General features: G+C 36.6%; 1 protein-coding gene across 6 annotated transcripts in view; it reads right to left on the bottom strand.

Annotated features, from left to right (window-relative positions):
• PTPRD (protein tyrosine phosphatase receptor type D) overlaps positions 1–13,683 on the bottom strand; it is a 2,140,681-nt gene that overhangs the window by 166,607 nt on the left and 1,960,391 nt on the right. For 5 of the 6 annotated variants that reach the window (XM_060014746.1, XM_060014743.1, XM_060014744.1 and 2 more), the window contains 4 exons: positions 13,536–13,680; positions 9,800–10,105; positions 8,674–8,867; positions 2,045–2,162 (listed from right to left, as the gene is read on the bottom strand). In XM_060014746.1, coding sequence (XP_059870729.1) covers positions 2,045–2,162; positions 8,674–8,867; positions 9,800–10,105; positions 13,536–13,680 — 763 coding nt within the window. The remainder of the gene's footprint in view (positions 1–2,044; positions 2,163–8,673; positions 8,868–9,799; positions 10,106–13,535; positions 13,681–13,683) is intronic. The other variant, XM_060014745.1, reaches the window with a different exon arrangement.

Here is a 13,683-nt window from a genome sequence, read left to right on the forward strand (position 1 = left end):
GAAACAATGTATTATGCAGAAACATATCCTAAAACCAGGAATTTTACTATTAAAATAAAATTTCACGAGAATTCCTGAATTCTCCATGGAAGCTATAACTAAATGCCCTTATAATTGGGGTTATTAGGAGCTCACATCTGTGAGATAAACTCAGTAATTCTTCATAGTTATATAAATACAAGGGATTTTTGTAATACTATATAAAACAAAGCAAATTAATCTGTTCAATAATGACTTTAGAATGGTTTTTTTACTATAGGTTGGCAGCAAAGAAAACTAGAGCTTTTCTCTTAGAAGGATTATACATCTGGATTCTCCTATCTCCCACCCAGGATCAGTAGGGAGGTCTCAAGAAAATAAATGTGCAGACATGTAAATTATAAGCATTTCCTCAATACCCAAGGCTCCATTGATTAAGAAAGATCTGAAATTGTGAATGCAAAATTGTGTATTGCAAAATAATTCTGTATCTAAGATCCACAATTCTAAATAATGTTCTGTATGGTGACTAAAAAGTGATGAGCTCATCTTAGTGCCATTAAAATAGGCAATATCATTCCTTGTCCTAGGATTCGCATCCCTTGGCGATAAACCCTCTGCTTTTTTGTCCTCATTATAGGACCTCCCCATCTTATGGGCAACAGGAGTTTGATGCTTCACGTAAGACATTTCAGGCTTATTAAGACACAGTTATAAATATGGGCGAAGGAAATGTATTTTCTTCATTTGGGGGTTCAATTTCAGGGGTTTACCCTCGGTTGTCTACATTCCAATAGAGGCTGATTCCATAGCTAGACAGTCAGCATGTCCCCACTGAACATGCACCGTATCTCCTATGCAGGGTACTGAATAAACTTGATACAATGGTATTTTAAAAAAAAAGGCCCGGAAGATTTTGCCTTGAAGGAGTTTTGCCATCTGTAATCCTGCTGCTTGAGGCAATTCCAGGTGGCGGGATATAAGCGAGGCAAATCTTATGACATTTAGACAAATTTGGCCGTGAGCACAGCACCCAGGACGGTCCTCAACCTCACAGCTGTTCCTTGCTTTATGCCTTTACATCGAGGTGTGTTCCTAAAAAGTTGTGCAAGAAGTGATTCAGGAGGAATAAATCAAATCATAGCTTAAATGTTCCACAGGAGATTTCTACATAAAGGGACTGAAGAAGATTCCTTCTGTAATTATCTCTTAATTTATCGGTTTTACAATGTCAGGTCTTCCAACATGCTGTTTTCCTAATGTGGCCAACCAAAGTGAGACTAAATAGCATTAAGAAGCTTTTTTCTTCAGAAAGGAGCAATCTGGTATTAGTCTTTTTGCTTTTCTTCATTCTCTTTTCTGTTTCCCATCTTTGGTGCAATTTGTCCTCTTTAGAATCCCCACAGCAAGGGGTGAGGAGGAGAAAATGACCAAAAAAACACCTTTAAGTCATCAACCCAGTTCAAGACAGCAGCTCTTCTAACAAGGTTTGCTGCTGGGGGTTGGGGGGGCGGGGGTGAAGCTGTCACGTGATTTCCCTCCCTAGATGCTCTGCCTTCCAGACCCTCGTGGGACTTGCTCCTTCATGTCTTTCAAGTCTCAGCTCAAATATCCTGCCCCTAAGAGATCTCCCATCACTCTTTCTAAAACAGTCCTTAGGGACTGCCCCATCCTTAATGCCCACACACCTTTATTTTGATAATTTATCACTTCCTGGCATTTTATTGTTATAAAACTCATTTATTCACTAGTTAATTACGTTAGTCAGAAAATAAATTTCAGGAGGTCAGTCTTTTTGTTTTGTTGATTGTTCTATCAAAGTACTGGAAATAGTGCCCAATACGTAGTAGGTGCTCAAATAATATTTGCTGAATGAATGATTGAATAATCTGGGTAAAGCATGGTTATTCAGTTATTTTTACCCTCTGAACTATGTATCAAAAATCACTAAAGTTGACCATTGTACATTTTTCCCTCTGACCAAAACCACCTGTAGCATTTGGAAAATTACCCTTATTGTTGCCGGGAACATATTCAAGATACACACATGCACAGATACAGTTACCTGCCCCAGTGGTGGACACCAGTTTGGGTTTGCTGCGAGCTCCATCTCCTTTGGTGGTGTAGGCTGTGACAGTCAGGGAGTAGGAAGTTTCAGGCTGTAGCCCAGAAATAATCATGTCCTGAAATGACACAAGAGAGTAACATTGATTCAGAACGTACACTGCAAATGCCCTGGGGGAAAAATCAAGGCAGCCACCTTCATTCTGCGCATGCGTAAACATTCCCTACAGCCATGCCAAGCACTGGACATTTCATGCCTAGAGCTCACGCTATGGACGACCTGTCTTCATGCCGACACTGAAGTGGGGTCTTCAGCCATCCTAAGAGGCAGCTCTAAGGGGCAGTAGTCAAAACCGCAAAACCTGGAGTCACACCTCCTGAATTCTTGAATTGAAACATGGCTTTCCTTATTTACTAGTTTGGTGATTCAGGGCAAGTGAGTTTAACCCGTCGGTGCCTCAGTTTCCCATGTGAAAGTTGGAATGTTAGGACTACCTAGGGCTACTAAAAGATGAAATGAGCTATACTGGGTAAACACTTAAAACAACGTGTGGCTTGTGGTGAGCAATCCATACCCTAGCTGCTGTGATGTGCCAGCTGCTCTCCATGTGCCTGCACTGTAGCCTGGCCCTCAGACTGCTGACGGGGCTGATGCCCAACAGTACGTATTATCACCGTGTAAATATTTTACCAAATGGCTGACCTGTTGGCCCTCGATAGCCAGAGAGCCAGAGAAGCTTCTTAGGACTCAAATAGTATATTATTGGTTAGTTCTACAGGCTATGGACTAAAATCATTATAAACTAAGGAGAATTTTCTAATGATTTGGAGGCCCGGCCATAAAACCACATTAACAGGACTTGTTCTACTACATCGCGAATAGGTGTTCAGTTAATTCCGACAATGTAGAAAATGTTGAATATCACAAACTATTTATCAAAACTCTTAGTTTTCTCTTAGTAAGGACCCAAAGCTGTGGTGGCTATAAGAGAAGATAATCATAGAACTGTTCTTCTACATTGGAAGTTACACGACTCTTTAAATAGAGTGCTGGCTATCAATTTGTTCTGATATTTTCCTTGCTGCTACATACACGCACAGCAAAAAAAAAAAAAAAAAAAAAAAAACCTTTCAGATTTTTAGCACAGCTATGTTTTCAAATTGAATACAGATAAATTTAAGAAAATATAGAACGTCATTGTCTTTAGCATCTAAAGACAACGCAAGTGAGAGTTTAGTGAATGGATTAGATTGTGTGAAAAACAGTGGGATTTTTCTGTGCAAGGCTGTAATGGGCACCATAGAACTCACTGGTTGACTCTGATCCCAGGGATGACGGCTTTCGACAATATGCTTTTCTCGAACGTGTAGGAATATCACCAGTGTGGAAATTCAAGAATATCAGATACTATCCTGAAGAGCCACTGGAAATACTATGCTGTCAGATGAATAGACTAAATCTGGGAGAGAGATTTTATTTTCAGGAATGGTTTCACTAACATTACAGAGAATATAAAAACCAAGTGAACCACTGGAGAGCGGCATTTAAAATGATGGTACACTGGCGATTCCCAAAATTATGATGGGTGAATGCCAACATTATTGTTTCCAAGGTCCCCCTGATATCACAGAATTACTGATGAAAGCAGGCCAGGCTAGGAGGAAAAAGAAGCGAGGCCTGGTTCTATCACCAAATTGTGCGGCAAGCAATTTATGTACCCTGAGCCTTCTAGAAATTTCTCATTCATAAAATTGGGGTTAACCACACACGTCCTTCCTCTCATACAGGTTGTGATAGGATAATGTAAGTAGTGCCACTCAAAAGGTTTGAGCCCTCTGTCATGGCCTAATCTCAGCTGGACACACCTCTCTCTGCCTGGATCACATCACCTCTTGGTTTACATTTTCTTTAAGTTGTGGGTATACTTGTTTACTCAGTGGTTTCCACACCCTCTGTCTGGGGTAGTGTGACTGATATCAGGGCCACAGCTCCTCACTCTGTTTTTGTTCTCCTAGCCCATCTGCCCCTTCTTGACTTCTTCCTGGCCCTGCTTGTGAAAAGCTGGCATTCCCAGATGTTCTGTCACAGTCACTCATCTGCTGCATTTCTCTCTAGTCCTAAAAAAAAAAAAAACTGGATCCATCTCTAAAACTTAAAGAATTTTTTCTGCCTATATCCTAAATTCATCTCTAGCCCTGACTTTCCCCCAGGGCTCCAAGGGCATGTATTGGGTTGGCCAAAATGTCTGTTCAGGTTTTTCCGTTAAGATTTTACAGAAAAACCCGAGTGAACTTTTTGGCCAGCCCAATACATTGTAAATATTTGCTGGACGTTTTCCCTTGACTATCAAGTGTTATCTCCACTTCAACTTAACTAAAGCTTAAACGTCATTCCCGGAAGCAGACTCCCCTTCTTACTTCCATATTTTAATGAATGGTGGAGCATCTTCAAAACTTATGAGTCATCTTTGGTCCCTTTTTCTTCTTCAAACTCTTAGCTAGTTAGTATGTTTTTGTCCATTCTTCCTTTAAAACATTGATCATAACTGTCCCTTTTTCATTTCTGATGCTCAACTTTTTAAAAATTTTTTATTAATTCACGACTTAGGAAAAGAACTCTGTTTCCCTGTCTACTGTATCTTTTTTTCCCCTCTAATCTATCCATTAAATTATTGATTTTTAAGCTTCAGGTAATGACCCATTTAGTAGGTCATGAAATCAATTTAGCCATTCAAGACCAGTGTTTTTTAAACAAATGAAATATACTTGAATATTAAAATGTGCATATATTTAAAGGTAAGGTATTATTTTGTAAAACCTTTATTTTAAACATATGCATGAATTGGTCACGGCATATAATGCGTTTCTTACTATGGGTCATCGTCAAAGAAGTTTATAAAACACTGCTACACTGTCAATTTCATGAGGAGTGATAGCTTGACCATCATATTCACCAAGGATCCCTACAAGAGCCCTGTGTTTCGGCAAAAAAAAACTTTACTAAACAAAAGAATACCTCCCACCAGCCATTATCTTTTTGCTCCTTTTAATAATTTTTTATATCTCTCCAGGACTGAAGAGTTAAAGACCAGCTCTTTAGCTTGACACTTTAGGTTTTTCTAACATTATATTAAAATTTAATCTCTTAGTAGTATTTAGTTAACTTACTAACTTGAATCCTTCAGTCCTGTCAAATTGCCAAGCTCACTGTCACCTATTATCACACTCTTGACTGACTGCTTCTGCTGTGCTGACCTTTAAAAGTACATTCCTACCTCCAACTCACCAACATACACAGACAGACACTTTTACTTCTTCAATCCCTACTCATCAGTTAAGTTCTCAAATAAGTTTCAGGACTTCTACCATCCTGGTCCACTGTCTCTGAACTCACAGCTCTTACTGATATTGCCATTCAAATATTAATTAATGATACATTGCTTGAGGTCATCACTTTTGTTGTATTTTATGGAACTTTTCTTGAACTTCATAACCTTCCTAGGCACCTGGACTGTAAGCACTTAAAAGGCAGGTGTCACGTCTTGTGTCCTCCACAGTACCTTATACATAGTAAACTCTCAATAAAAAACACAGTCCATTCACTAAAATATTAAAAAAGAAAATTCTTCACTAAGTAAGATACTTTCTGCCTCTTGGCATGACTCATGCAATTTCACTCAAATTTGTATGGGTACAACAGAGAATTGCCATTTCTAGATAGAGTTAATTAGTGCCATATCTAGGTCATGTTATGCACTGAATATGTAACTCTGGAGCAGGATTTATGAGCAGCCCAGAACAAACTTATTTAACATCTCTCGTCTGTGATACCTCCACTTAAAGCATGCCTCCTCTAACTGTGTCACAAGGCGGAGTTAGTAGCAGCCACCAAAACAACACAAACTAATGATATTTCTTATGCAATCAATAGCATCATAGCCATTTCACAAAACAAAAACCAAAATGAAAAGTATACTACATAGTGGAAGTACTTTAAAAAATAATTTGTTAGTTCATGCATCCAAGCAAATTGTGATGACACAGTACAAATAAATGAAAGATGGGTATAAGAAACAACAACCATTTATAATCTGTTTTGAAAAAGCAGCCAAAAATTACTCACATGTTCAGTAGTATCATCAAATTCCCACTGATTGAGATTAAGAAGGTTGGGGAGGAGGGAAACAAAATAAAAAGAAATGAAGAGACATTTGTAGCCTGATAAAGGCAATGGTGCCCTCCTTAGATTAAAAAAATAGAAGAAATAAGCAAATGAAGAGGTGTATACAATATAATTCCAAAGAGTATATGTGTGTTATGCTATCACCTTCATTCCTAATTGAGAAGTTAAAAGTAAATATGTTCTATGTTGTTATCATTAAAACTGGCTGATTTTTTTTTAATGCATGGTTCATTGGAATGAATCAATAAGGCATAGCAAAAAGCTGATGCACACTACATTGTGACATTTATTCTGATTTCTATCTAGGTTACACAATTCAAGTCACTATTTAGGTTAACATCTTTCATTAATATTGAAAATGTACAGTCTCAGTGAAGTCCTGTAAGATGTAAAAAAAATTCAATGAATAAAGAGAACATGAAATGAGCAAAAACCAAACAAACCAAAAACCAAAACAACACCACAAAGAAAGTCAGCAAAATAATAAAGAAAAGCCAAAGTAGAAGAGGAGAAAAAAAAAAGATTGAGTTGATATTTAAGCCATTTTGTATCATATAATTTCACTAACTACGATATTCCCAATGACAACAGCAACAGAACTACAGTTCTATAATGTAAGATTATCTATGAACTGAAGAAGGACATCAAAGCATGACGGTCGTATCATTTTAGTTCTCATAATTGCAGATGTACCAAATAAAACGTAAGCGGTTAGGGCCTTATTAATTTTATACTATAAGAACTTTCTATTTTATGGGCAGTGTAAAATAAATATTTACAAAAAAGCAAGTCAGTGGTCCTTTTCTAGAGTCTTAAGGGACACTATGAATTTCCAACTAAATTTATAGAAATGGCCTTTAAACCAAAACCATACAACTGGATTTGAGGAAGATAAATTAGTCACTAAGCCAGACCCCTTTAGTTAGAATGTTTCGAAACTGAAGCAAACATAAGTACCTTTGTGAGTTGATTATATTAAGACTTTGGAGTAAAGACATTGGGGTAAAAAAACAGGGCCCTTTACAGCCCTGTTATCTTCACAGAGAAAAGAAGGCAAAATCTGGCAATCTGGCACAGCAGTTTTCAACTTTGTTCATAATCTTCCCCACTTTCATACAAAGGAAGGAATTTTCAATTGAAATAGCTTCAAATTTTCGCTTCCAATTTTCACTAATCCCATCCATTTCCATGCCCGGCTACCAATTTGCTGGATAAGCAAAGCACTCCCCTATTCCTAATACATTATCGCTATTGGAACAAGCATAGGTAAGCCAGTCCATGGGTTATGTATAATCTCCAGTAGGGCAGTTCTTAACTGAAATCTTCCCCTCCCTTTCAGAAAAATATGTATAGGTAGATTTATTATGGTGCTGTCTTTGAATCACTTCTAATTTATTTTTAAAAACTGAAAAAAAAATTAATGTCTGTTTTAAACAACATATTACAAAACCAAATCATGACTACATGGTTGTAAATCACTGCCTTAGGGTTGGCAGAATTTCTCACATTCTCAACTACTCTTAATAGATTTCTTAATTTGGCTCAGCATAGGGGATCTCATCAATACCCTGAGAAACTCTAATTTTTATCACTGTCATTATCTTCATTTTCTGGGAAATGAAACAATTATTTTCATTAGATATGTAATTTGGCAAAGAAATACTAAATAAAATACTTTCTGGATACCTTTCCCTGAATAAGAATGTCTATTCCTCAGTGGCAGAAATCATACATTTAGAAATTAGATCAGCTTAGTTCCAAATACTTTTAGCACAGCAGAAAGTAGATTTATCAGCAAAATTGCTGTTTGAAATTCTTCCCTTTGATTTAATTAAGTCAACCAATTTTTTTGAAGTCAGAAAGGCAAACTCAGATATAGCTGTAGAGCTGTACATCTGTATTTTAAGAAAACAGTTACATGTTTTTAATCAGATGTATCATTTCAATTCACTTCCTCACTTGAAGTCAACTCTGATTGAGAAGGTAAATATGGATCATGTGTTTTGAAAGCTAAAATTTTGTGAACTTATCTACGAAACAGACTACAGACATAGAGAACACACTTGTAGTTGCCAAGGGGGAGGTGCAGTGGGGGAAGGATAGAGTGGGAGTTTGGGATTAGCAGATGCAAACCATTATACAGAGAATGGATAAACAACAAGGTCCTACTGTATAGCACAGAGAACTATATTCAATATCCTGTCATAAACCATAATTGAAAAGAATATAAAAAGTGGATGTATATATATGTATTACTGAATGACTTCACTGTACAGTAGAAATTAACACAACACTGTAAATCAACTGTAATTCAGTTTTTTAAAAAAGCTAGAATTTTGTATAGGAATTTTAACATGCCAAAAAAATTAAAATGGGGTCCATTTTAAGGTACAGACTAAAATAAACGTATCCTATAAAAATATACATATGCAATTTCAGAGGCTTACCTGTGCATCAGCCAGCATGACATCCTTCAGCATGGGCTGGCCCTTGGGTTCACCATTTTCCATCCTCACATAATGCACCTGGTATCCTCTTATCTGGCCATGCTGTTTATTGGGCACAGGTGAGCGCCATGAGACTTTAACAGATGTTGAGTTGACAGCCTCTACCTCGACTTTGCGAGGAGGACCACTAGGAACTGGAACAACATCATTGGATAAAAGAAAATTATAGGCACTTGTCCCACCCAGTCAGAGCATTTTCTTTACTTAGGTTCAAAAAAAAAAAAGAAAAAAAGAAAAAAAAAAAAAAAAAAGGCAGACCCACTATGTTTCCTTTGTGGAATACAAACATTTTCAACCAAGGAAAATGCTCAACCAATCTGCTCTACCTTTTAAGAAAAGATCAAAAAACATGACCGATGCCAAAAAAAAAAAAAAAAAATGGAAGAAAAAAAGAGTATCAGAGAAATAGAAAAACATGTAAAAAATGTACAAAAGCCAAGGAAGATGCTTTGAGGTTCAAAGCATTAAAGCACAAAGAAGTATAGCATTGAAATAATAACAAAAACTGGTTGTTGATTGTTGTGTGTGTGTGTGCGTGTGTGTGTTTTCAAGGTTTCTTTTTAGCCGAATAAAAAAGATTCTTGATTATATGGATTTTCTTCTTTTTTTTTCCTCCTATCAAAGGTATTCCATACAACAGATGCCAAAAACTGAATGTCGAGCATCAGTGTCTCTGAAATGTGCATGACAAAAAGGCAACAAGAAGATAAGAAGGCACTTTTGAAAAGTTAACTTCAAAATGTAAAAGAAGTGACTACAAAAACCAAGAAATATGCAGAAGACTTTAGATGGAGGTACAGAGAAGGGCCTGGATTGCAAGGTCATAGGAGCAAACTGTTCTTTTAAAAGGAAGCAAATTACAGTGTTGAGATTTAAAAAGTTAAAAAAAAAAAAAAAAATGCCCAGGCTGTAGCAAAGATAGGTCTCCGGCAAAAACCACTGAAGTTACAGCGTTGCTGGGTAAAAAAGATGAGCAGAGAAAAATGCATTACTGTTAGCCTATCAAAAGACAGCAGACCAAGACTGTGGCAGAAGGGTGCAAACTGACGTAGCAGAGGCAACGTACCATCTTCATCGGTTCGGATCAACACGGACAAGCTCTCAGGGCCAGGGCCGACATCTGTGTGGGCTGTTACAGTGATCCGGTACTCAGTCCATTTTTCCAGCTGTTCCAAAAGGTATTTGGTAGTGTCCGAAGGAATTCCCAAAATCTCATGAGGTTTGTCATCTTCTCCATCCACTGCGGTATACTTGATGGAGTATTCAGTAATAATGCCATTCTGTTTTTCCACTGGTGGAGGTTGCCAACTTACCAAAATACTAGTGGAACTTGGGCTGGTGCAACTAATGTCTTGAGGAGGAGCTGACGGCTCTTATTTTGGTAGTGAGTTAAAGGAGGGTTTGAGTGAAAGGACAGGAGTGGTTGGAAAAAAAAAAAATGATAAAACAAAAGAAAAGGCAAAAATAAATAAATGAACAATAGGGCAACAAAACAAAAATAAGGCTTTGAAACTTAAAGTAAATTTTTAAAGATAAATTTATGTACCTTGGCTTAGTAATATGAATAAACCAAAAAATGAATAAATGACCAAAAATAATTGTTAAATAATGGGTGGGGGGAATATGTGAAAATGAAACCTTAAGATAACAGAGCCTAAAATAAAATTACCTACCTGCAATTTAAATTCTTCTTCTAAAACAATCCCTCAGTATTCCCCAGCCCTATTATACAGACTATCGAGCTTCAAAAACAGCTGCAAACAGTACAAGATTTATTACATGAGAGTCTGATGATGTTTAAGAGATGCCATTTCAAGCTTTCACTACTGCATTCTAAAATGAGGGCAATTCCTACATAGTATTCATTTGTGAAAAGGTTCTTAAGAGTGAAAAGTGGCAATAACTGTTGGATGCCCTTCCACCAATTCCAATTTTTTAAAAAGGGAGATAAATAAAAGCCCAACAAACACAGAAGGGTTCCCTCTGACTATGTGAAAAACGGAGTCTTCTGACCAGTTTTAACGACAAGTGTTAACCTAACATTGATCATAGCCCATATACAGTGAGCATGCAGAACAATAAAGGATGAAAATGAATAGTCCAGGATTTACCTACCCGAGGGTAATGTCAGGCTGGTTGATTCTGACTGTAACTTGTACTTACCCTATGTCAGCTTCCAGCTTTTTTAAAATTATAACTCTTCTTGAGACACCATTGCTAGTGAAGAATTAGATCCCACCAGCAAATTTTGGTAAAATCAATAAAAATCATCTATCCCTTACAAAATGTCAATAACACAGCCATTAAAAAGAACTGTTTAAAAAAAATCCTGAGAACCATCTGGAAAAGATATGACTTATCTTTCATTTTGTACATAGCTCCTTTCATTTTGTACATAATTATTCATATAAAGTAGGATTTACATAAGAGTTAAAGGATAAACTTTCTTCCTGCCCATTCTAAAATAAACTAGTCACCTTCTGAGCAATTATTGTCCATCAAATAAATCAAACATATCATTATTTGAAAAAAAAGCAATAAAGAGCAATGTGACTGTTATCATAAATTATTTTTAAAGTTAATAATATATATTCCTAAAGAAGAACAAAGAATTGGGATATATGTTTGCATATATATATTTTTTTGATATAAGGCAATATATATGGTAGAATGAGTAAATCATTTCTAATTTTTTGTATTTGAACATGTAGTTTGGGTATTTCTTTACACTTTGTGAGCCTTAATATTATGTAGTGTCAGGTGTATCTGATTACTTAGACGATCATCAGTCTTTCTTTCTTTCTTTCTTTTTTTTTTTTTGTGGTACGCGGGCCTCTCACTGTTATGGCCTCTCCCGTTGCGGAGCACAGGCTCCGGACGCGCAGGCTCAGCGGCCACGGCTCCCGGGCCTAGCCGCTCCGCGGCATGCGGGATCTTCCCGGACCGGGGCACAAACCCGTGTCCCCTGCATCGGCAGGTGGACTCTCAACCACTGCGCCACCAGGGAAGCCCCATCAGTCTTTCTTAATTTACATGTCTTGTGTTCTTCATTACAGGCAATCAAAATGAAAAGATCCTTGTACAGACAAAAAGGAAATCCTCGTAAAACAGCCTTATATATTTGGTATAAGGTTTGCAAAATCCCAAGAACATCATTTCTATTGATTCTGACCAAAGATTCTTATATTTCAAATTATGAAACTATTTTATACGCATTATCATTCATAATAAATTGAGTTGTTCATGTAACAGCAAAGACTCATTTGTAACGCTTTTTAAAAAACTGATTTGGTTGTCACTACATTCCTACCTTCAGACCTCCTATTCTGTGAAAGTATCTGTAGCACCACTTGAAACCTTAATAAAATAAAGAGTGGATAAGCTTTTGATGTGTCTATAAAAAGTTCATTCTGTCTCTTTATATGTAAGTATGTACGTATGAATAGATATGTGTGTGTATGCAAAACAGTCAAGTTTGTAAACCATGCAAGATATAATATTAAAGTGTGTCACATTTCTTTTAATTGTCTGATTTTAAGAATTACCTTCTGCAATATTACTTATTAGCCTGCCTGGAATTCAAAGCAGACATACAATACTGCATTGATTTACATGCTTCTGTTTTAAAAAAGGAAATTTTATGGGAATAAGCTATCATCAGTAAGGGACTAAGCAACAGAATCCTAATGCTTTTCATATGAATAATCATGTGTTGAGGAAAAATATGAATTTTATCATCAAAAACCCTGAAAGATTTCAAGTATCTATAGAAAATGAAATGATGGAAGACTTGCTTATATGAAAGGAAATTCATCTTCTAAAAAAATGTAAATTTCATGTTTGCTGATAAATCTAAAAATCAGGTCAATAGAGCATTCTCTTTATAAAATTCAATGTATTCATTTTATACATATCTATGTCACTAGATAAAATGACATAAAAATTTTTTAAATCACATATAAAATGTAAAATATTTTAAAAATCTAAGGAAATAAGTCCATAAAACTGTTCAATTTAAGGTAAATGGTTAATAGACTAATTATAGAAACTTATGAATAAAGAGCAAACAATAGTATTATAAGCCACCAAACTTTCCATCAAAAACAACCTGCCATATAATACTTTATGCAAAACAATCGTGCCTAGACACAATGAACTCCATTGTGATAAACACAACTATGCTTCAGAGTAACAGTCCCCAAAAGAATCTGAACCTGAGGAAACAAAATACAATTTAGGATTGCAAATATACTTGTGATTATTCCATTGTTCCTAAATTTGTACAAATACAGATTTTCTGTGAATGTTCCAAATTTCCACATGAACTACTTAAAAAGTTAACAACAAACTAGGAAAAAAATACGTGACATGAAGACTTGGTCATCAGCAAAGTTAAAACCTGTGTGCTTAAAAAAGATAAAAGTTTGGTCTTTTGCTGTCTCTTTAGTTTGCTAAGCCCTCCTCTGATTATTTTGCAGCTTTCTCAATCTGAATTTTGCTTTACAGCTTTATAATTCATTAAATGGGGCCTGATCCAACGCCTTTACCCATTTTTCTCAAGTAGGTTTCCTAACTTCCCTGAATGTCTTTCAATTTTGGAAGTGGGAGAATGGAATCTGTCATTTGGACCCAGTCTGAAAACCAAGGTCATGGTGCTCTACTCCCCCAAATTGGACGCTTGCTAGTACAGAGACTACCAACTATTAAATATTAATTAGCAGGTTTGTTGTTGGTGGGGATAAGAGCTGGCAACGCCTCCTAGTGAAGAAAAGGGCAGAAAGTAAGCAAAGAGAGACACCTACTTGACTGCATGGTTCTTGCTGATATTTCAGCTGTGGAAGCACCCAGGCCTTGGGGAGAGCGTGCAGCCAGACGGAAGTAGTACAAGCTGTTTGGTCTCAGCCCTTGCAGTCTATAAGATGTCCCTGGCTCAATGGTAATCCGTTGCTG

This window comes from Delphinus delphis, chromosome 6 (assembly GCF_949987515.2).
Source record: "Delphinus delphis chromosome 6, mDelDel1.2, whole genome shotgun sequence".
Lineage (NCBI taxonomy): Eukaryota > Metazoa > Chordata > Mammalia > Artiodactyla > Delphinidae > Delphinus > Delphinus delphis.